Genomic DNA, 25,805 nt, shown 5'->3' on the forward strand with positions numbered 1-25,805 from the left:
CTGGAGCCCAGGGAACTGTGTTTTTATTGATTTGACCTAAGTTTGGACAACAAAACTGTATAACAGAGACTGTGGGTAGGGCAGTGGGTCCTTTGGAGGTTGGGGAAGAGGACCTTGTTAACAAGCACCTTGTTAGGTATGAGATGGCATTTTTTGGTGGAAAATGCAATAGTTCTTTTTCAATTTGGGTGTAATGTTTTCTGCCTCTGTTACATAATATAGGCACAATAACTTCCTCTTGCAGTGAACAGGCTCCTAAACAGTCTTTAGATGCATCTGTTTGAATAGTGAGCTGCTTGTTAGGATCACAGAATCCAACTAGCGGTGCATTGCAGGCTGTCATTTTCAGTTGCTGCAGTGTCTTGTCTTGTTATGGTGCCCACTGCCAGATTATGTCATCCTGTAGCAACTTTCTCAGGGGATCCATCAAAGTTGCTTCACTTGGGATGTATTATACTAGAAATTCAGCCATCCCTAAAATCCCCTGAAGTGCCATTTTATCTTGTGGGGGTTTACATAACCAAAAAGCAATTGAGAAAATCATGCCTAACCCTGGGAGACAGGAGAGAGAGAGGGCATCGCATTATGGAGCTTCCTGCTAGAAACGGACAGTAATGACAAATGATCATGGGGGCTCAAACCCTAAGCACAGTGAGTGTGTAGCCAGCCCCATGCTGGATACCTTCCTCTGACATATATAGGGGTCTTGCCTTTTCTTATACTTTGGCAACACTAGTTCTTCTTTGATGGTGTGCGCATAGATGCGTACAGTTCCAGTTCTTTGAATTAGGTTGAGATCAGTGCCAGCTTTTTAACCCAATAGTTGTTAGATATTTTAATAGTAAAAAAATTGTCCTTGGCTGTTGCTGCTGTAAAGGTGATTTATCTTTCAGATTCTGTCCTAGAGACACCACGTTACTAGTATAAAATTAGACTGTCATACGCAGACTGGACCCAGAATCTGTGTTGAAATATGTGGTGGGATAATATTAGCCTCAGTCCCAGTAACGAGTCTGAATTTTATAGGAAACCTCCTTATATACGGAGTCAAATACCAAGCTTCTGCTGGATCAGCTCTGGGACTTTGGTTATCTCGACACTGTCCCTAGAAAGAGTGCAGGCTGGCAGTCTATTCCAGCCACAGATTTGCATCCCTTCTCTGAGGTAGATCCGTTGCTGTGACATCTGAGGAGAGTCAGGTGCATTTCCAAGTGTGACAACTTTACAGCCCGTTTTTAACCATGGCATAGGCTTTGAGTCTGAGACATATTCCGTTTGCTTGTACAGATTCTCATCAGGGCATATTATCCTGAGCCCTAATTTTGTTTAATAGCCCTATACAAGCATTTCAACGTTTTGCCGTTATCTTCATTTGTGTCTTTCAGTTACAATGCTAACAAATTCCCGGTCTTCAGCTCTCCCTCTCAGTTCTGTTGCTTTCTTTATCAATCCCAAGTGCTTCAAGGTAGGAATGATGCCAGAATCTATGCTGTTTGCATTTTTAGGGTTACAAGAATTCCTAAACATTGTTCAGATCTCATTCAGAATTGGTTCATTGTCCCCTGCTTGCTTTGCTAATGTGTTAAACACTTTGAAGCAGGACTTTTAAATCCTCTCCTTTTTTATCTACTCAAGAAGCCTTCATAAAGATTAGGAAGTGTTGCTCCAATCTCTTCCAGTTGTCTCCCACATTACTATCTGAAAAGAACAGGCCAGATTCTCAGCTGAGGTAAACTAGTGTAGCGTTACCGCAGTCAATAGAGCTATGCCAAGAATCTGGCCCAATACTGGGGGAAACTTGCACTGATCCATATAATTGTGACTACCTCAGCTGTGAATCTTAGGATGTAGTCTAATTTTCCCCTTTAATTCTGACATTCCACTTTCACTTCTCATACATGTTCACAGACTCCTTGTGTGAGGCTATCCCATAGCCAGACCAGGGCTGGTCACTCAGCTACAATGACTCACATCTGCAGCCAAGCCTGCAGCGACTCATCTCTCAGGCATTCCGCAGCAACCTATCCCGGGGCAGAGCCCAGGTGAGATGATCCCCAGGCACAGGGGTCACTCAGTGCAACAGCACCACTCGGCTAGGAAGCCTCCTGCTGCCTCAGTGTGTTACCTGTCCTTGCCCCAGCCTCATCTGAGCCTTGTTCCAGCTCACTCCTGCCTTCTCCATGCCCTATTCCAACTCTTCTCCAGCCCTGTTCCTTACCCACTCCAGCCCTGCACCCACCTCCTGACCCCCAGACCCTTAGACTGACTCCAACCTGGCTTCGACCTTTGGCCTGCTTTTGGACTCTATGATCCTGATTTGGCTTGTATGGACTCTGACCTATGGCCTGTCCCCAGATTCCGGTTTCAGCGACGCCTTTGACCGAGTCCTGACTCTGTGTCTGGCTTCCATCCTTGGCACCTGTTCTCACCCACTGCTCCAACCACCAGGCCTGATTGCCTACAACCCAGATCATGAGATCCTGGCTCCCTGCACCTGCTGTCTGGTTCCTTGCTATTTCCATTTGTTTCTGCACTTGCCAAATGAAAAGAAAACCTGCTCTTCTTGCAACATACAAATTAACATAGCCCACCTCTCATACCATGTCACGTTCTCTCATGTGGCTGACTAGCTGCGGGCTGCAGTCTGCGAGTGTTCTGCAGAACCCAGAGCTCAGGAACCCTGGAAGGATCACTAAAGAAGGACACAGCAGTGTATGTTTTAAACTATAACTCTGGATTAATAACAGAAGCAAACAACATGAGCGCGCTGCGGTTCAGCTGGATCCAAATTCTTCCTTCATTGGTCCTGGCATCAGTAGGCTTCTGAAAAGGGACGGAGATGACATGACACGTCTCCAGACTCTTCCATATAACACTTTAAAGACAGAGTATTCAATATACCACATCTATCTAGATGAATTTTTGTTAAGGAGACAAGATCCGTACATGAAGCATTAAAATAGTGATGTTTCATCAGTTGACATTGCCAAAGTCATATCCCAGATGCAAGATGGCCCCCTCTCACAGACTTCAGGAGGAAGGGGGCTTGTAGGACACTAGACATGCCCTTGTAGGCAAATAAAGATTAATTTGGTGGGAAGGGAGGCTGAGGTCTTTTGAGGGCAGTTAGGGCAATGAACCTCGCTGGTTTCATTATGATAATGAATTATTTTATGCATTCATACAGACCCCAAATTCAGAGCAACCCCCAGGGAGATTTAGTTTAGGTGGGTTTGTTGTGTTTGTGTTAGTCCACCAAAACCATTTGACTCAAGTCTGAGTACTCAATCAGGTTTGAGTCTGTACTGCTAGAAATGCTCATACACAGTCCTGAGACACTGCCACAATAAAGCATCGGAGGCAGGGCTGCCTCCTTGACACATCTATGTTATACAGCTTCATTTTTGGTTGCTTGTAAATAATTGCAGAGATGTGAATTTTGAGGGGGGCAGCAACAGGGAAGCTTCATGACACTACGTGCCAATTGGCCAGTAAGTGACATTCACATTAACTCCTTCATCTTGGGAAATTTGGCAGGTCTGCTACCGACAGCAAACAGCACATGAGGAGACTCTGACTCACAGAGCAAACAGATTAACTGTAGAAACATATGCCCCCCACACCCTCTCACCCCTCCAGCCCTTACTAGACAGAGGAAAAGTACCAAGATGCAAACAGGATGTATGTGCAAATGTGGGGGGGAAAATCTGTTCTGGTGCTTACTGTGCTGGCACATGCTATTAAACCAGTATGACAGAAAGTTGCCCTCAGGAAGCGCCAACCTGCCCTCAGGAAATTCCTGTCTTGAAGACAGACATCATTTATTACTGAAAAAAGAATCCACCAGGGACAGTGAGAGGCTGACATGTTTGGGTTTAACTTTCACTGGCACACAGCCAAGGACTGAAAGAAAGGCTTAAGAGAACTTTCTTCTGGTGCCTCTGTGCCAACAATAGATGCGGACAGTACAAATATTTACAGACCTAAAGTGGGGAGAGACAAAAGGGGAAAAGCTGGGCGACTGCCCTAGGTGCTTAATATAACGCTGGCTCGTGTTGGCTTACATCACTGAAGTGACTGGGGTCTGCAGTGGCATCAGACAGGATGGAATGACTCAGTCACAAAGTCACGATACCACCAGTACAAGATGTCTCTTCACACATACTGTACTGCCCAGTCCTCCCCTTCCCAAGGGAGGTATTAATAGCTGCATGCTCATGCTGTACATACTATAGTACCAGCATTTCCACATCAAGGGAATGTGCAGGGCTGCCAGCGGAAAGCAAAGTTTTCAAAGCAAACACGGGACAAAACTATTTTCTCTGAGACACACAGCAGTTCTTCACTCCAAAGTGCTGTGCACTGAATACTCTCTCTCTCTCAGAACTGGTCTGTGAGGCCAATTCCCACTCTTTCAAATCCCTCTCCAAGACCCATCTCAGCCATAACACCTACCAGAAATCAGCCATGACACCTATAAGAAATAGATGACTAGGCTATGAGGCAGATGGAGCTTGTTGGCTCTCATGTTATTTAGTTATGAGAATATAATTTGAAAAATAAAAAGCAAATGTATATTAATATTTGTATATATTCAACTGCAACCTTGTCTCCTCCATTCTTCTCCTCTCTCTGGGACCAGGACTTTCTCCTATTATCTATTTGTTCAGAATTTCGCACAATGAGGCCCTGGGATACTATTGTGACAATATAACAATAATATTCTCCTCTCCCTACAGAGGGGATAATGAGGGTGCTATGAATAGATGGAAAGCAGAATAATGTGTGGAAATAGTGCCTAGGGATTACCTGTCAAATGAGTCTGAGAGCAGAATTTTGCCTTAAATCTACACGAAATGGAAACAAGCAAATGATCATTTATAATTTTTGTTTTATTGTGATTAAAAGTTGCTAATTCTTAAACTCTTACCAGGGATTACTTTTGTTACCATATACACAAAACCAGATAGGACCAATTCTGATAAAGACAATTGAAGGGGAGGTGTTGGGGAGGATCTTCACAGCCAGTGGCTTTGTTAAGATACTTTATATCTGAAGTCCATGGACTGCCATTGTCTGATCACTGCAGTAGCATGTCTTTAGTAATAAGGACCCTGAAATGAACAGCTGCCCTCAGTGGCATCAAATCAAAGGCAAAACATTTTTCCTGGAAGCTTTAGAATCACTTAAAACAAAACAACACACCTACAAAATCAGTTCGGCATAGGATCAGATAAGTAGAACATTATAGGAATACTCAGCAAAACACTTATATAAGAGATCATGACAAAATAAAAAGTCCGTTACTGTGAGGCTAAATAAGGAAAATCTTTAATGTCTCATATAAAGTTTATAAAGTTGTCCTGAGCTCTAATAAAGTTACCTTGAACTCTGATCCAGCTTATTATGTATGAGTGAATAATTTTATATTCATCTTTTCTTTTAAAAAAAATCAATAAAATGTTTTAGCAAAAAGTTACTCTGTACAGCAGTTATCATTCAGCCTTGGAGAGCTAGAGAGACGCTTTGTCACTGCATAGGGTGACCCGACAGCAAGTGTGAAAAATCGGGACAGCAGGTGGAGGGTAATAGGCACCTATATAAGACAAAGACCCAAATATCAGGACTGTGACTATAAATTCGGGAAATCTGGTCACCCTATCACTGGATGGCCCTGCTGAGGGTCGCAAAACAAACACAGGCAAATGTCTTGACCACCCACTGCAATATTGGCTTTGTGTGACTAACACATCGCATTGCAAAGTTCCCTCAGTGTCTTCTTACCTGTATAACTCCATGTCTTCTCTCCCTCGTCTCCCCCCACACCCGGGCTGCCTGGAGGGGAGAAGAGGGATCCTGGCTGTCTAGTTGCTAAACACTAATTCACATGTCCTGGTCAGTATATGAGGGGCACTCTTCTGATCAGGGCTCCGTTCTGCCCAAGTTCAGGCTAAGCAAGAGGAACTACGATCTGATCAGTGGACTCCAGGAAAGGTGTATGGTGGACTCTAGATATGCGTGTTTATTTTTACATGTCTAATGTATGTTCGAATATACCGATCTGTTTCCCATTAAATGATGAGTCTGTGAACTGCGCTCCAAGCTGTGGGGGCATTACACTTGATAAGCCAAACTGAATCCTTCTCAGATTTTAATTCTAAGGTGAGCGTTTCATTCCTTTCATTGTATTTAATGTTTTTGTTCCCCAGTGAAATATTTTCAGCCTTTGGTTGACCAGCCTGAGCCCAGACAGGACATGTGCCAGTGGGGATTATCACCAACGAAGAATTTCAGGATTACAGCTGGTGCAAGCAGAGGTCATGGGGCTTTTCTCACTCCCTTGACTTGTTATCATTTACTCACTGAATTTCCCTTCCATTCCCCTGGTCACATGACTTGGCTGTATCTTGACAACTAATCTAACAGTTTTGAGGGCTGATTCTGTCTTTGAAACTACAGTGCTGCTCCAGGCGCTAGAATGTGCTTGTGTCTCATATAAGCCTGTGTATAACATACAGTTTTACTTACACAGAGGCTACTCCTTCTACATAATATACATACAATGAAAAAAACATACAAAAAACAAATAAACACAAATCCTCCATACACTCAATACAATAAAGCTGTGTTTTTATGCATGGGTTCTACTGATAAGTGTATACTGTACAAATCGGATGATCTTCAGTGCTGTGGTTTACAATTTATACATTAATGAGCGTGTGGGAAACTCCTGACATAAATATCCAGATGCTGGCTATAATGCTGCACCTCCACGTGTTCTTATATATATGGGATTAAAACTGCAGAGGTGCTGAGGTACTCAGTACCTATATCTCCCACTGAAGTCAATACACAGGTGCTCAGCTGCCCTGAGGATTTGGCCCCAAGTAGTGTCCCGCATTACCAGTTATATAAATCCTGAATGATCATCAATTTTAGCGGCTGTAACATTTTTCAGTTGTGACCATTTAGTTTCATAACTCTCTGGTGAATTTCTGAGTGTTCTATCCATAGTGGCCTTTTTATTGTTCACATCCACAACTATCCTTGAACCAGAATAAACTATTAATGCTGTTTACCAATGTATGATTTTCCCATACCAGGATATGGCACCGACGTGTGTGCAGTAAGCAACCCATACGAACAAGCACACTCCATCTGGAAGCACCCCACCATCGTGGACATGAAGCAATACTGCTGGAAAGCGGGGCTGAAGGTACGACACTGCTTCCCTCGGCTAAAATTAGCTACTGAAAACAGCAACTGCTACAGTAACATTAGAACTCACTGTGCCTGCACTAAACTGATGATGCAGAACAGTTCAGAAAATTCCTTTGAACTTTGAACTTCTTTTTTAAATGTCTTCCAGAAAAACACGCCAGTGAATTTACCTCTCTGCCCCACAGCGATTTACCTCTCTGCCAGCTGCCCTGGGGACCCAAAACATACTGCTGGGGCGGGGGAAGAGGGGTCACATGACCAACTCTTGTGGCTTCCCTTTGCTTCTCCATCAGAAAGTCATTTTTTTTGCAGGGAAGCAAAGAAATCTGCGGGGGACATAAATTCTGCGCATGCGTGGTTTGCAGTATTCCTCTAAGAGTAACAATTAATCTGAAGCAGAACCAGGGTTAGAACTCCAGTATCCCAACTTCTGAGCCCGAACTTTAACCACAAGACAATGTTTTCTCTCCTGCATTCCTTCTGTATGCAGAATTCCCACTGATATCAAGCGTGACTCACTGGATATCCAAATGCAGGATTTTGCTCAATGGGCTAAATTCTGCAGCCCTTACTCAAGTGCATTCAATGGATGTTTGCTTAAGTAAACACAATGCGAATAAGGACTTCAGGATGGCTCTTTGTAGAATAAATATCAAATTAGAGAATTTTAAAGTTAGCCTAAGTTTGGTTAAAGAAATATCTGTTGTAAAAGAAGGCCCTAACTAGCAAATAAAATAATGAAAATGAGTTATAAGACCAGAAAGAATGAAGTAGGGAGGATGTGTGGTTCAAAGAACAACTAATGAAATAAAGGGGAAGTTTTTAAAAAGAAGGCCTCTGATGGGATGACTGCAGATGGTTTTAAATAAGACAAAGACAATTTGTCTTAGAAGGAACCAACATGGACCTTTCCACCCCCTATACCAGTGTTATCTCAAAAATCAGGGCCTTTGTGGACGCAGGAGCAAGAGAAAAACTGATGGCCAGAAAGGAGGGGACGAGATAGAGAGGAAAGGCCTTGGAAAGGAGGTTGTAAATCTTAGTTGGATTAAGACTGGAAGTAAGGGGTGCACTGTCTCAAATCGGTGTTTAGCTGAAGTTGATAATTGGCAATGACATCACTTGTTTGTTAAAGGATATAAAAAAGTGAACTCTTAAAGGATTCATTGCTCGTACCTGCCTGACCACACTGGAGCCAACCAAGATGGGTCTAAACACCCATAGAGTTAGGCCGTTTGTAAATATCTTGATCAAATGCCTATAAAAATTTTGTTACTGTTTGGATGTAGTAAATTGCTTATTATTTAGGCTTTTTAGGCATCTTTAGAGCAATTGTACAAATACCATTTGGCCTTTGGATTTGCTAAAGGAGTTTACGGTTACATTAGCATTGTGGTAATACCCTGCATAAATAATAATAATTCCGACATCCCTGGGTATAAATCTCTAAAGCAATGATGAGGCAGGGGAGAAGGGAAGGAAATCCCAGGAAACCAAAGCAAATGTAAAAGCAATAAGAAAAACAGGAGCTATTTTTATGTAAAAATGCAAAACAAGCATCATTCAATAAAATTACATCAGCCAAAGCAATGTAAGAAACACAATTATGACCCCTGGGCTTAGCATGGAAAATGACTTCAATGAAAAATGTGATATTGCTTTGCGGAGTTGGCCGTTCTGAGAAGTACTTTGTTAGCTGCATTTTTAATTATGCTCTAATTACTTCTTACCAGAAGAGGCGACCAATTCAGATGTAAGCTGGGCAACAGACTGCAAGTGAACATAAATACTTCTAGTACTCTGTATGGCTTCCTCATATGGCTCACGTCCTGCAAAATGTTGAGGGCCCTTAGATTCCACTGAAGTCAGCTCCCGCTGGGGTTGAGGACACTCAGCACCACACAGGACTAGGTGATTGTTGGACCCGTACAGGTTTCTGTTCCCAATTTCTGGTAGCATAATGCAGGTACAGAGATGAGCTAACCTGCAAAATTTGCATCAGAACTTTGCATGGGTGTGCAGATCCAGAGGTTTGATCTGACCCATTATAGGGACAGAAAGTAGTTCTAAAGAGAAGAGAGAGTTCTCATGGGTGTTTGGAATTAGGGTTTTGGTTCTCATCCATGCTTATATAGGAAGGATGTAGAAAAGATCTACAGAAACACAACAGGAAAGGTAACCCACAGGAATGAACTTATATGAATGAAGCACCAGGGTTAACTGGGCCACATTCTATGGCCTGTGATTTACAGGAGGTCAGACTAGAAGACCTAATGGTCCTTCTAGCTTTAAGATCTCTTAATCTATGAAAGAGCTGGAAAACCTAGGATTGCTTTTCTTGAAGAAAAGGCCATTCAAAGAGGATGTGATACCAACTTAATTTGACAAGACCTATTTTCCATAAACCCAAATCCTGCTTCCACAGAAGGCACTGGCAAAACTTCTATTGTGGACCAGAGGCCTAGACTCAGATAAATTGAGCTAATTATGATAAAATAGTAAACGCCAGTACTTAGACACTTATTTTACTCACTGGCAATTAATTCATCCAAGTTCTATTTTAGACCGGAGGATCTGGGCGTAGATGCTTTTGAAAATCTCACTCACAGTCAACAATACATATGTTAATTGCAAAAAAAAATTAAACGAAAAAATCCTTCCTCTTTTCTATTATGACAAAGGTCAGTCAAAGAGCTGTTAAGCTAAATGAGAAGTTGGGAAGTTAATAAACTCATGCACTAGACGTGATTTTTAATGTACAGTTTATTCTTTATAATTAGAGAATATTATCTGTAAACATCTTAAATAGTCATACCAATTGTTCATAGATGGCAAAAGATATTAATATGCTACTTTAATACTATTGGAAATGTACAGTTTTGTTGAGGGAAAATATTGTGTCCATCCTGCTGAGTGGTAGTAGATTTCAGGGCTTTGTAGTTAGTTTCTCACTCAAGAAGAAATCAGGGGGCTGCAGAATGATCTCCCACCTCCGTGCAGCCAGTCGCCTGGCCCCACTGCCATGCTAGAGCCTCCTCATTTATTTGACAAATAAAATTTGCAGAATTTTGCAGAATTTTAAAATATTGTGCACAGAATTTTTAATGTTTTGGTGCAGAATTCCCTCAGGAGTAACACTTCGAAAAAGAACTTGTGAGAGCCTATATGTAATAGCACCAGCTGATGACTCCTGCCACAACAATCTAAAATACTGAAAAGGAGCTAACAAAGGAAACACTTTTCTCAAATTATTTACCACAACAAACGGATTAGAACCTGTAGTGGCAGGAGCCCCAGGGTGGCTCATTCCCATGAGATTTCAGAGGCCAGGAAGGTGAGAAGGAGAGATTTATCTCAAATCAGAAATACTCCACCTCATTCCCTTTGGCACGTTTGCCTCTTTCCATTGTTCTACTGCCACAATGATTACATGTGTGACAGCTGCACCTGTTCAATACTGTATGATTCTAATAACGCAGGGAAAAGGACAAGTTGCTGCACCACTAGGCACTTAATCTCATGAGTAATTATTTGCATGTCAGCACCTTTGGAACCTAATTTCGGCATGGCACAGATACATGAAAATACTTCACAGTGTGAAATGTATGGGCTGTCCCTTTGGAAAGGGAATGGGGGTGGGGGAGCAGTTGGTGGAAATATGTATCAACTTCACAGGACAGCCTCACAAATATCCCAAACCTGATGGCAACATTAGGACCAATTACTCAACAACTTATCTCCTATGTACTATGTCCAATACATTTTCTAGGAATACGGCAAGTCTAAAATAGAACTTGGAACTTGCTGGATTAACTAAACATCAGTGCTTAAAATAAGAATCCAGAGCCATGATACCACCTGCAGACAGAGTTGCTCTTCCTTTTATGTTTCTATGAAGTCAAGTAGGCCAATTCGGCACCGAAGTCAAAAGATTCTCAAGGCATGTAACTCATGCAAGAACTAATGGTATAGTACTAATGGTACTACTAATGGTAATAGGAGCTACACAGATTGTGTCCTGGTCCAGTTAGTGTCCTGGTACTTTTTCCTAGAGGCTCTCTCTTACCAAAACATTAACATAAACATTAGAGCTATATGAGTTCTTCATTATAACCCTGAGTTAACAAGCCAAAATTCAGCCCATTTGTTAAAATGTTTGCCCATCGTTGAGATCAATTCTGTGGCAAGTTTGAAGCCATCTCTCTCCTTCCATGCAGTTGCAAGTGATCAATCTACTTGAAACCTGGCAAACCACATCATTTTTGCTCAAGTGTTGCTTAGAGAGGTTTTGAATCCATACAAAATGAAACTCAGAGGGGGAGGACAGATGAAACTTCACTCTTTCTGTACGAAAGCATGAGTCAAATCTCTGACAAACTGGGAGCTAAAATGGATGAGTTCTGGACAATTCTAATAAACATTCCTCAAACTGCATTCTCATCCAGCAGCAATTCCCAGGTCTGCTGGAAGATATTAGTGAAGGGTTATAAGTCTTTTTCTTCTTCAGACTCAATTTAAACAAGAAAATCTCAGACCTTCCTACAACTGTCAGCCTGCACATCATGTCTTTCTTCAGATATAAATAATATTCTCTTTGGTTTCTAATGTAGTGTTCCCTCCTGTCTGGTTGAATCTATCCTTTCAATACAATTTAGAATCTGATCATTTAACAGTCATTCTTTTCTGGTTTAGCTAAATTTTGAGTGACTCCAGTCACCTCAAAATGTCTGTAAATATTTACATATACAGTCACATCTCTTATGTCCATGATTTTTCACTGAAATAAATAAGTTTACAAAGAATGTTATTTCTCTTTGCTTTTTCTTTCCACATCCTAAAGGAGTATACATCCTTTCCCATATCACAATGTAGCAATTCTTTGTACTTAATGCCTTCCATCGGAGGCACTCAAAAAGCATTACAAATATTAATGAAGCTTTATAAACACTTTCTGTGAAGCTTCAGAAGATTATTATACCCATTTTACAAATGGGAAGACTTAAATAGATAAGCTAAGTGACTGGGTTAGGGCAGTGGTCTCCAAAGTGGGGTGCGCAAGATGATCGATTGGGGGGCACGGCAGGAGGAGCACTGCCGGAGGGGAAAAAAAGGGGCGGGGGGGCGGCCCTAAGTCCTCCGGCCCATGGAGGAGCAGGGGCAGCTGGCAGCCAGCCGCCGGAAAGAAGCGGCACTTTCCCCTTCAAAGCCAGCCGGAGAGAAGTGGCGCTTTGAAGGGGAAAGCGCCGCTTCTCTCCAGCCGCTGGCTGTGCGGCTGCCCCTGCTCCTCCTGAGTCCTCCGGCCTGTGCTCGCAGGGTCGCATTCCGAAAGGGGCTTTGGAGCTGCAGGCCAGGGCCCCAGGGCCCCCTTAGCCCAGGGCCCTGAAGCCCCTAAAGCCCCTGCGTTCCGGGTGGCCCTGCCTGTTGGGGGGGGGGCAGCTCCCAGAATCGTGGCCATAGGGGTGGTGCTGCGCTGCGCAGAGCCACCTGCACACCCCCTGCACCAAACAGGAGCTGCCCCAGGTAAGTGCTCTGCACCTCCTGCCTGCCCCAGCCCTGAGCCTCCTCCCGCACCCCCACCCTGAGTGCCCTCCCGCACCCTAACTCCCTCCCGGACCCCGCACCCCACCCTGAGCACCCGCTGTATCACAAAGTGTTAAACCAAGATTTTCAAAAATAATAAAGCATATTCAATCACATTGCTCTCACTAAAAATATTATTATTAATAATAAAAAAAATTTTAGTGAGAGCAAAACGGTTTTTTGCACCGTTAATAAATAAAATAAAAATTATTTTAAAAGTATTGTTTATTTCATCTTTATCTCATCGTTTTTTAATTTCTATTTTTTGTCTATGTTTTATAATTTACACAATATATGAGTACAGTAGTACGTGTATATAATTTATACATAAATAAATATACATATATTGGGGGTGCGTGCTCAAAAAAATTTTACTGATAGGGGTGCGCGATCAAAAAATGTGGAGACCACTGGGTTAGGGCACATGGTGAATCAGTAGTAGAGCAGTACAGAACTCAAATGTCCTTATTCACAGAACACTACTCTACCCTGACTAGACTATGTTGCCTCTCATTTTCCTCTCTATTTTTCCTCTCCGTTTGTTCTATTCTAGTCAGTTATCGATGGGCCCAACCCACAAAAATTCATAACTAGATGAGAACTTTTCCAAAATGTAGGAGTGTTCAGGTTTGAGGGGGAGTTTCGGTCCATTATAGGGATTGGTGCCATACCCAGAGGTCAAATTCAGAACCACACTACCCCAAAATTTAGAAGTGTTCAGATCTACTTCAATAATCAACAGACTTCTCCAAAATAGCTTACAGTAACCTAAATGCCCTGGAATGTGGATGGACGAGGGAGGGTGCTCTTGGGCAGAGTCTGAGAACCTAGAGAGACAGTCTGGATGGTGCAATGGAAGAATCCACGTCAGAGATATTCATTCATTCTCTGTGCTTCAGGATAATGTCTGGCTTCGCTTGCACAGCCAACTCCATGACACCAAATCCAGAGATCACTTCACGAGAAATATCTGCTTGGCTTTTATCAGCTGACACCCTGGTAGGCTGCATTGTACATTGGTTTCTCAGGGGAAAAGGAAAGGCTCAGATAGCTGTTGTCCCAGGACCCTTGTTCTTTCAACATAGCTACTTGTCCGCAAAACGTACAGAAGTGCCTGAAATTTAAAATAAATTTGGCAAGTGTTGAAGAGCTGTTGCTATTCTTATCTGACTTCCCACTTTAAACACAATGGGCTGGCAATGTCCATTACTCACTAACAACAGGCAATATTTAAATGCTTTGTAGTCTACAAATGGGCCGGCCCAACAGTGGCAGAATTAATCAGAAGGAGGTTTCCCAGTCAGGAGGAGTCCAATAAGATCTCCCTTACTGTACTGTGGAGTTTTGTAGTTATCTAAAATTTCTCCTCACACCCCTATTGTGTGAAGTCCCTCAGAAACTATAATTTCTCTGCTCTCTGTAAGATCCAATGTCTCCAACTATTTTCCATCTCTCCATCATCCCCGGCTCTGCAGATATATTTTCTAGCTCACTAAGGTTCCAATTTTGTTCCAATTCCAAACTTCCACAAAATCAATAGGAGCTCTGAGTGTGCATTAATGGTGACCTTATTAAAAACACTACACTATTCTGTAGCTATGCTTTTGTAGTGTTTTAAATAATTATTGTCAATGACTTTATTATTCTTTTTAACAAGAAAGGATCGGGCCCTTCATCTGTTTACAACTCTTATAAAAACAATAATTTCCATTTCAATTTGACCCCCAAATTAGGTTTGGTTTAAAAAAAACCCCACAAAAGCTAATAAGAATAAAAATGTAATTTTCCTGCCAGCCCATTTCAATTTAAATAATGTGTTCCGAAGCATTACACTTTCACTGCAGGACTGGAAAGACACAAAGGAATTGCTTGAGAGCGGCAATGTAGCCTAGTGAGTAGAACACAGCATTGGGACACATGGGTTCTATTCCCAGCTTTGACACTAACCTGCTGGGTAGCTTGGGAAAGTTGCTTTGCCTCTCTCTGTGCCTCAGTTTCTCCATTTGTAAAGTGGGGGCCATAATACTGAACTCCTTTGTAAAGTGCTTTGAGATCTACGGATAAAAAGCACCGTGTAAGAGCTAAGTATTATTATGATTAGAGAAGACCCAGGAAATGAAAGAAATGTGAAATGTAAACAAAAAACATAATCAGAGATCCAGACTCTAGATATGGATGAGAGCATCATATCTCAGGTTCTCAGATACTACAGTGTTGGGCATGGTAAAAGAACCTAGCTACATAGGTGAAATGATACCTGTATTGTAATGGGACTAACCAAGATGCCAGATCTGCATACTCTTGAATTTGGGTGGGGGATTGCAATCCAAATCTAAATTTTAGGTTGCTACTGCAATGGCCAAATTCACGGCTGGCATAAGAGAGAGTAGCTGTATCGCCCACAATGGAAATGTGCCCACTTACATCAGTGGAGAATTTGGTCCAGTGTTTGGATTTGACCTGCTGATGTTTAAAACTTCTGTTTGAATCCAGGAATTTGAATCATAAGCACAAATGTGGAAAAGGAAATTAGATATTTAAAGGCTTTCACGTCAAACAATCTAAGGTATTATTAATAACCCAGCTAAGGATCTTTTTTAACATGTGCTCTTCATTTTGACATGGTGGCCCTTTAACTGGCTCTCCTGCTAGAGCTAGGTACTAGAAGCACTGACTCAGGAAATCAAGGTTCAGAAACAGGATCATGTCTTTGAGTTCAGGCCAAGAAGCGAATAGGACACTCTGAAAAAGGGAATCACTTAGATAACGCAGACGATTGCACTCAGCTGTGTGCTGCAGAAGCATTGCTGACTGGCTCTGGGAGTAGGGCAGGAATTGTGCACCTGCCTCGCTGCTCACTTGATTGGAGACACGGTGCAAGTGACACCACTGAAAAATCAGGGAAGGGCATAAACTTGAAGGTGCAAGCTATCAATGCCACTGTCTACCCGCTCCAAAAATTCCCCTGGCAGAATAAGGGAGGAAGCAGCTGTAGCCTTTCCAGAGCTGTTGCCAGCCACTCACTACATCCCTTCCAAAGAAAAAGGAGAATTCTTTTAGAATGAGAAAAGACTAATCAGAGCATAAAAGTAGAATTATATATATATAACATGAATGACTAATGCTCAGGGTATTGAAGTACTGCAAACATTATAGCTTGATTTCCCTATTGCAGCTACAAGACCAGGAGACTGAAGAATACACCTTCTTTTAGAATTTGAAGAGGATGTATGATCATATTCACCTATAAAATGGACACAATGAATAATATATAAAATACATCTATGTAGTGATTGTGGGGATGAGAGAGGGGGAGAGTGAATGGGGAGATAAAATAATGAATGTTTTTATTCATTAATAGTGATGAATAATAGTGGGGCTGCCACCGTTTCATATAACTTTTAAGCAATACAAACATGAAAGGATTAAACTGGTGGGACAGATGGGATCATTACTGAATAAGAAAAATTCATTTCTCCCTATGATGAACAGACACTGGAGCAGGAACAATGCAAGATTAATCTGGGTTGCAATTTGAGATTACGCTAAATTGCAAAATGCAGATCCAAATCTCTAAATAAAAATTGACAGTTGGGGTGGGGGGTTCAGATACAAGGTTTTAACTCACACCATTGCAGAGAGAGCAGCCAACTAATAAATTTTAGACCTGGATTCTGGACCTCCTCCTAGAGTTTGTCAGAAAATGGAAGTTTTTCTGCAGAAAATGTTGCATTTTCAGTGAAAAAACGAACAAAACAAAAAACTGGTCAAAAACTTTCAGCTGAAAACCGAATATTTCAATTGGAAATGCTACTGTGCTGTCTCATGGGAATTGATGTTTGAGTACCTCGCGCTCCATTCTCCTCCTTGGGCCAAGTTACTTGGCCAGACTACATCTACCATCATGTTCCAATCTCTCATCTTTCTGAGCTACTGTGGCACATTATGTGAGTCCTTGGCCATGGTGCATCATGGGAGATGTAATCTGGCTAGGAAATCCAGCCCAGACCCAAGAATGGAGGCATGAGGCACTCAGCCTACAACTCCTGTGAGGCATGGCCATAACATTTCTCAATAAAATTATTTGGGTTTTGGCCAAAAACTAAAACCTTTTCAGTTTTTCAACCAAAAGAAAGTTTTCCACAGAAAGCCGGTATTTTTCATGAAAAGTTTTGTTTCGTCAAAAACGGAATGTTGCACTGAAAAACAGTTTTGGCACAAAATTTTCAACCAGCCGTTCTTCCTGAAGTTCAGGGGTGTTCAGATCCAGAGCTTTGGGTTTGGCTATTCCCTAGCTGTAAGATACATTGTCAAGTTTTCATGCCAGTGGAGGAGTCAGACTGAATTTTTCCCAGAGTCCATGGTCAGTGTCCACTGCTTTCAGTCACAAGTCCTATGGGTGTGTCCTTGTCTCATTTCCAAAGCATGCTGCATCAGCACCAATGTTAAAGGGTTTGGAAGCAGCATAGGTAGCTATCACTTGGGAGATTTAAAACTAGACAGTACAAAGCACTAGCAAATGTACTGCAGAGAACAATGCTGGACTAGCAGATGGACTGGATAAACTAACATGCCTTCTCCATTGTATATTAAAAAACAAAACAAAACAAAGCTACTGAACTAACACATTACACTGCACACACAACTCTCTCCCTGGAGAGAGGATGAGAGAAAGAACAACCCACATGAGACAGATGTTAGTCACATCACTAAATGCACTTCTGGAAGGAGCTCAGATACCATGGTGCTGAGGACAGTAAAAGAACCTATATATTACAAGACTAATGAGCCAAGTCAGGAAGGGGGAGCAAGAGTTGGACTAAGAAGGTAGGCACAGATCGGGGGAGACAGAATACTCCCACCTAGATCACAGTGTGGAATGAGAGATAGTTCACAGCTGCTGTGGTCTCCAGGCTTCTGTAGTCTCTGCATTGGGTGATGGATACAGGTGTTGGCCGCTGTATGGATCCACTGGCCCTCTGATTATATAGGTCCCCTGGCTCTGCCGAGCAATCCCATGCATGTGGTGTCATAAGGATTCTCTGTGCCATATGATGTGCAGGGAACACGGACTTTGAGGCCAACGTTCTTAGGAAACAGTAATGTAGGATTTAGAGTACCCTCAAATAGCTAGAACTGAGTTTTAAATTTTCTTTGAAAGATGGCACTTTCAATATAAAGCCCCTTAATGCCATGCTGGCACTGGTTCAGTACTGACTCAGAAATATAAACAATTGTGGAACTCTTTGTATATAAACCCATTAGAAATCTATTTCATTTTCGTGAAGATCAGAATCTGGAATCCTAATTGGCATCAATAATTACAAAGCTTTCAGATCCTGGCCATTAAATTTACATGAGCTAGAAATGTGCAGAGTGAACGTAATTGTGGTCACTGTAAACATGTGCAAATGGGAGCCAGCAACCCTCAGTTTGAAAGAGCAGTCAATTATTCTGCAAGCATGCGTTGCCCCAGATTAGTACTGAGCTCAAAAAGCCTGATGAACAGAGGCCATTACTTCTTTGTTACCTTACATAAGCTCCTTTGCAACTTTTCTTGACTTAATATCAACTTATTATAGCTTTTTCATGGAATAGACAGCAGGGGGCTTAATTATTTTCTAGCAATTTAATTTCAATGCACACAGGGAGGCAGCTTGATGCAGCAAATCCTCCATGAAAGGAACTCCTATGGAGTTCAATGGGTGCTCCGTCAGCACTGAAAGACTGGTAGGCTCCAAACCGTGGAAGCAGTCTTTCAATGACAGCAAAGACACTCACAGAGCAGAAAGCCCCCTTTTTTGTTGTCTTGAAGAAATATCTCTTTTGTCTTCTTAAATCTGCATAAAAGAAACTCCTTTGTTTTTCTCAAATGAGTTTTAAGGGAAGTTTTAAGGTTGTTGGGCTTACAGAGCAGTCCCGGAGACTGAAGTCTTCTATTTATCCATAGAACAGGCAGCAGTTAGAGCTGGATGGGAAAGTCTTACCGTCCTGCAATATTTTTTTGAGATTTCACAAGTTTTGCTGTTCTGTGTTGGCATTATACTGAGACCATTCAAATTTCTCCCAGAAAACCAAGAAACCCACCCCCAAAATAGCCAATAGGTCAGTGGTTAGGGTACTCATCAGGAAGGTGGAAGACCTATATTCAAGTCCCTGCTCTCCCTGACTCAGATTCTTTCTTGCTCTCTAACTTCCACTGAGGACCTGAGAAACCTTTCCTGTCAAAAAATGGTAGAAGCCAACCTTTTCCTGTGAAAAATGTTGGTTTTGACAAATTGGCATTTTCTGACAAAATACTGTTTTGTCAAAAAATCCCAACAAGCTCTAGCAGCAGTGCTAGCTTCTTCTCACCGTGCAGACCAGGTGTCAAAACTCTGAGCTGCAGACATCATCTTTAAGGGGATACAATGATAAAGAAGTCTGCATGCCTAATTCTGTTACCCTATTCATGTAAAGTAGTACCTAACTCTGCAAGTGATTTCACTTCAACCAATAGGACTATTGCATAGTAAGGTACGGCTCAATGTGAATAAGGGTGGAAGAACTGGGCAATCTGAGGGTCAGTTTTATGATGTGGACCCTTTTCCACTAGGAAATGAACTGAGATTTCCAACTCAAACTCATTCCTGTAATTGCTGAAGCTATTATATTTTGCTCACAAGATCTGTGTATGCTCTCTACCAGCTCAATCTTTTTTCAGTTCTATAGTCTCTTTTAACATGAGCATCTCAAAACATTTTGTGAACATTATTTAGGTTTCATGACAATCCTGTGAGGCACTATCTCCATTTCTTACAAATTTCAAAACTGAGGCGCAGAGGAAGCAAGTCACTTACCCTAGGTCAGACAGTAAATTGGTTGCATAATAAGGAACAAAACCCTCTTCCCCACTAACTCCTCGTCCCAGGCTCTAGTTACTATATAACGTCTCCACTAAAATATTCCCACATATTAACTGATCAACGGTAAATGAGCAAAAGTGAAAATTTGACGGACTTCATCAGAGAATCTTAACATTTGCAAACTGTGTCTGTGGGGTCTCAGAGGAGCATGTTTCACACTGAATAGTCAAACCACCTTTTGCAATTCTGATTCACAGAAGAAAAGCAGAGAAGACTTGAGATACACTGTCACTGGGTCTCAGTTGCCACTAAGATCTTCACAATGTAAAAAGCATCCATCTTTTCAAGCCATAGCAATTTAAAGAGGCATATGACTTTTACTAGAAAATACAAAGAATTGGCAGGCATCACACCATATGAACAGACACCATATCCTATGGTACAAGATATCTTGGAAAGGTTTATAATCAATTAAGTTCCTTATAGCTAGACAAGTTTTGGTTGGCTGTAATTCAAGGCTCAGTTATATTGTCTGCTACACCACAGGGTTTATTAATGCTAGCTCTAATTTCTCTTTTCACTATCTATTCCAAAATCACCCAGCTAATTAAAGACAAAGAATTTTGATTAAATTCCTTGCTTAGAGCCCAATTCTTTTCTCAGATACACAAGCACAACACCCACTGAAGTCAATGGGTGTTTATTCCCAGGCAGGACTGGGCTAATATCAGATTTTTGCATTTATGCTGACACAGAGCACTTCCAGATTGGAAGAACGTATATCAAGCCATGCAAACATTAAGCTGTATTGGCCAGATTCTCATTTAGAAAGACTGGTGTAACTTCATTCCATTCAGTGGCATTACTCTTGATTTACATCAGTCTTGCTGAGATGGGAATCTGGCCTTATGCCCATAGATCTCCAACGATTATAATGAGAATACTTTTTAAGGCTGTATTGACTTTGGCTCGTAAAATACACAGAAAATTCTTCTCTTTTTGGCAGAGCCATATAATCAAATTCCACAGAAATCTGTGTTGTGTTAAATGGAATTTTTTTCTTTTTTCATCATGATAAATTAAGCACGTTCCATAAACTACCGATAATCTGCACACTATACAGTAGACTTGTGCAATTTCACAATTGCAACAATGGCTTTCACCCATCAGAAACAAAAATTACAAAGCATTTGGTAATGTATACATAAATACAAAATGTTTGGTAACATATGGCAAAAGGAATGACAACAATGTGCCCCCAGATCACTAGTGCAAGCCAAAAAAAAAAAAGACAAGAGCATCATTTATTAATTCTGCTTTAAAATTCAGGTCCAATTTGGGTAGCTCCATTGAAGTCAATAGTCAATGGAGCTGTACTGATTTACTCCAGCTGAAGATCTATCTGATCTTAAGTGTTTTAAAAAGAAACGGATTGATTTCCCAGTGGACATTAATTAGTTCTGTGACCATCAGCAAAATGCTGCTCTTAAACATGTTTAATTTCATAAATAAATAATAATATAATGTGCACTGCTATAGCCCCTTTCAAACAAAAACCTCACAGCACTTCACAAACATTAATGAACTGAGGCTTGTAATATTTCTCCGAAGTGGGTAATTGCAGTATTATCCCAATTTTACAGGTGGGTAAACAGAGGTACGGAGAGATTAAGGGCTCAATTCTACCCTCAGTTACAATGACTGTGAATAAGAGCTGCTCCGCTATAATTAAAGGCTGAATTTGGGCCTAAGTATTCAAGGGTTGCTTGAAGTCACACAGCAATTCAGCAGCAGTGCCTGCCAGGAACAGGATCCAGAATTCCTGACTCCCAATCCTATGCTTTAGCCACCAGACAAAGTGTTCAAAGTCATAACAAATGTGACAAAAACTAGAACTTTTAGAGATCTTGTTTAATGGTAAACCACACTTTCCATCACCTCCAGCTAGGGTTACCAACTGTCTAATCCAGGGGTGGGCAAACTTTTTGGCCCGAGGGCGACATCAGGGTGCGAAACTGTATGGAGGGCCGGGTAGGGAAGGCTGTGCCTCCCCAAAGAGCCTGGCCCCTGCCCCCTCCCACTTCCTGCCCCCTGACTGCCCCCCTCAAAACTCCCGACTCATCCAAACCCCCCGCTCCTTGTCCCCTGACCGCCCACTCCTGGGCCCTCCCACCCTTAACTGCCCCCCGGGACTTTACCACTCCCAGAAGCGGGTCAGCACGTCCCTGCGGCCCCTGGGGGGGGGCAGGGGACTTTGCGTGCTGTCCACTCCTAAAAGCGCAGCCCCCGCAGCTCCCATCCAACCCCCCCATTCCCCATCCCCTGACTGCCCGCCCCCCTGAACCCTATCCACACCCTGCACGCTGACAGGCCCCCCAGGACTCCTACACCTATCCAACCCCCCCTGCTCCCCACCCCCTGACCACTCCCCACCAGAACCTCCGCCCCATCCAACCACGCCCTGCTCCCTGTCCCCTGACTGCCCCCCCCCGGGACCCCGTGCCCCTTATCAAACCCCTACCCTCCTTATCATGCAGCTCAGAGCAGCAGGAGCTCGTAGCCCTGCTGCCAGGACGGAGCCAGCTGTGGTGCCCGCACGACAGCGTAGCTGCGGGGGAGGGGGACAGCAAGGGTGGGGCCGGGGGCTAGCCTCCCCAGCCAGGAGCTCAAGGGCCAGGCAGGACGGTCCTGCGGGCCGGATGTGGCCCGTGAGCCGTAGTTGCCCACCTCTGGTCTAATCGCACAAACCCAAACACCCTTGCCCCACCCCCTACCCCGTCCTTTCCCCTGCCCCGGCCCTTCTCTGAGGCCCCACCCCCCACTCACTCCATCCCCCCCTCTGTCACTCGCTTTCCCCCACCCTCACTCACTTTCACCAAGCTGGGGCAGGGAATTGGATTCCCGGCCAATGGGAGCTGCGGAGTCGGCGCACAGGGAAGGGGAAGCACACAGAGACCCCCCTGGGCGCCCCTGCGCCTGGGAGCTAGAGGGACGTGCCAGTCGCTTCTGGGAGTCACGTGGAGCCAGGGCAGGTAGGGAGCCTGCCATATGTCCACTGTGCTGCCAACTGGACTTTTAGCGGCCTATTAAAATCTCCTGGATTGGTTTCAATAGCCACCGTGAGATTGGTTCCGATTCCGGGAGCCCCCTGGCCAATCTGGGAGGGTTGGCAACCGTACCTCCAGCCAGCCTGCTTTGAAGAGTTGACACTAAAGATTCCCCACACCAAGAACTCACTGAATTTAATCTTAAGAAACTATACTAAACTGTAGAAAAATGCCTCCCTAATGTTGAGATACATCAGCACTAAGGCCACTGTTATTCCCTTCTTGTTACTATTATCAGTATTACAGTATGACCTAGCAAACTCACCTGAGACCAGGGCAATGTGCTAGGTGCTTACATACACATAGTAAGAGACAGTCCCTGCCTCAAATGGCATATAATCTAAATACACAAGACACAACAGTCCTTGGAGTAGGGGGACTAAACACCAGGTCTTCCATCTCTCAGGTGGATGCCCTAACCACTAGATTACAGAGTCAAACTCACTCTCTTTAGCCCAATGACTCCTTAAGTATTTATAGACAATGGAAGAGCATCAACAGGCAACACTGAGACCCATTTAATCCCGTAACGTAGGACTTAAGTGATAGACAGCCTTTGTACTGGCCCCCCCTGCACAGAGGTGAATTTACCCCAATGTCTGGGATACATGCTTTTATCTTATATAAAGCCAAAAGAAAGAAGGAATATCATTGCATCTCAATTACTGACCTCAGGGTCCGAGATGATGGAGATAGAGGGCCTGATCCAACACTGCGTAAAGGGTGTTTTCCACTTGCCTTCTATGGCTAGTGTAATGGAGCGGAGAATCAGGCCCACAGTGACATTTATTAACCATATGCTATTACACATTCCACTTAAAGAATAGCATGCACACATAAGTATTGTAGTTGGAGCTGCCCAGTCAAGAGTGATGCCTTCAGGAGACCCATCAGAAAAATATTAAATGACCAAGAAGGGGCAGAGGAAGGGGAAAAAATATGATCCTGAAATCTGAAATGACAAATGCCTCCCGAAGTGCAAAGCCATCTGCACAGAACATTCAGAACACTCCTCACCTGTGTAGTGTACCACGCACGTCTGACCCTTCTTTGGAAATGTCCGTCCTGTTAAAAATAGAAAAGTATATTTTTAATAAGTCTTTGATTAACCATCCTGTGTGGGAAAGATTCGCTTTTAGTAGCGGTGGGCTCAAGAGGTTAGACTGGGGTTTGACTCTAGGGCTGCTTTGAGTCTGGGTGTCATTTTATCTTAGTCACCAATATTCAGGATGGGAGTGAAATGGTTTAAGATAAAAGGTCCCCTATTTAGTTTAGGAAGACATGTTTTCTTATATTAATGTGGTTTTCTCCTTTCTGTCAAATCTAGTATCTTTTCTTACTAGCTTTAAGATCTGATTTGTCCTCCTAAAACTGCAGGGGGATGGCCTTTGGAAAGACATCATGAATTATAATTAAGGCTGCGATTCTTTCACGGAGGTCAGAGAAGTCACGGATTCCATGACTTTCCGCAACCTCTATGACTTCCGTAGCAGCTAGTGCAGCTGACTTCAGGGCTGCCCGAGCAGCCGGCTCCTGGGACAGCTTCTCGGGGGCCCCATGGCCAGCTGCACCGGTCACTTGTGGAGCGGCCCATGACCAGCTGCTCCGGTAGTCCCTGGGGCCAGCCACACCAGCCACTACTCAGGAGACCTTGGGCAGCTGGCTCCGGGGACCGCCCAAGCAGTGGCCGGTGCAGCTGGTCCCACGGACCGCCCGAGGAGCAGTCCTGGGGGCGGCTCCGGGGAGCGCCCAAGCAGCGTTCCCGGGGGCCGCCCCGGAGCCAGCCGCATTGGCCACTGCTCAGGCGGCCCTGGGGAGCTGGCTCTGGGGACCACTGGAACCGCGGCCAGTGTGGCTGGCTCCAGGGAATGCCCAAGCAGCAGTCCTTGGGCGGGAGGGGGGTGCCCTGGGGACCACCTGAGCAGCAGTGGTCCCAGAGGCCGTCCAGAAAGCGGTCCCCAGGAGCAGTGGCCAGGAAACAGTCAACCCCCAGCACTGGAGTAGGGCCCTCCCACAGCAGGGGCCCCCCGGAGCAGCGGGGCCCCAGAAGTAGAGATTTAGTCAGGGGTATTTTTGGTAAAAGTCATGGACAGGCCAGCCTGTGAATTTTTAATTTATTGCCCGTGACCTATGCATGACTTTTACCAAAAAAATAAATATCATGAATAAATCTTAGCCTTAATTATAATCATTTTTAACTTCACTTAACCTATATTTTGCTATTGTTCACAAATGAATAACATTACACTATGAAGATGTGGTAAAGTAATGTGTTTGTATTCATAATTCCAATATCTTTTACTTAAGTCTACTTTAATAAGAACACATATAATTAGCAAGTGGCAATCGTTTTAAAAAAAAATCCCATCTCCTACACTGCAAATGCATTTTCAGATCTGCAGTCACATGAGATAGTAAAGCACTGATGGGTGAAGAGAGATCTTGGTAGCCGCTTGTTAAAATTTTGACACCAAGGGCAAGAGATCTGAATGATTTCCCTGTCACTGATAACAGTTACCCCGGCCATTCTCCCACTCTATATATTGCTAAAATAATCCCTGCCAACAGGCTTGGACAGATCTATAAAGCTACAGAACAATTTTTTAGGACGTACCCAAAACCCTCCTAATAATGGCAAGTTAAAACAGACACCATTGATTTGTGTATCTGAACTGGCAGACAGAGGCCCCATGTTCAACAGAACTTTGATCCACAATCCATCAGAAGGCCCCACAGTAGAGAACAGCAGGTCAGGAAACCAGAAATTGGGGATTCAGGTAGGAGCATAAGCTGATCCTGCCTGCCTTCTGTTGCCTCTTCTGCCTGAATGTAGTGTGCTAATGTGTTGTGCATTATATAGGCTATGAGCTGAGATACCCAATAATGCATAACAAGGTAGTGTGCCAAAGCCAAACACCATGAACAGCAAATGGCAGGAGGACAGAGCCTATGATAGGCCAAGCACTGAGGCAGGTAGGTTCAACAGAGAATCACAATACAAAATGGTAGCTGTGGTGCTCTTTACAACCTATTGTCTGGTCTATTTAGATTG

At 43.3% G+C, this 25,805-nt stretch overlaps 1 protein-coding gene across 1 annotated transcript in view; it reads right to left on the minus strand.

Moving 5' to 3' along the window:
* Positions 1-25,805, minus strand: part of FKBP1B (FKBP prolyl isomerase 1B) — a 51,538-nt gene that overhangs the window by 19,554 nt on the left and 6,179 nt on the right. Inside the window, exon 2 of the mRNA XM_074947511.1 lies at positions 23,771-23,818. Within this exon, the coding sequence (XP_074803612.1) occupies positions 23,771-23,818 (48 nt within the window). The remainder of the gene's footprint in view (positions 1-23,770; positions 23,819-25,805) is intronic.

This window comes from Natator depressus, chromosome 3, assembly GCF_965152275.1.
Source record: "Natator depressus isolate rNatDep1 chromosome 3, rNatDep2.hap1, whole genome shotgun sequence".
Classification (NCBI taxonomy): Eukaryota; Metazoa; Chordata; order Testudines; family Cheloniidae; genus Natator; species Natator depressus.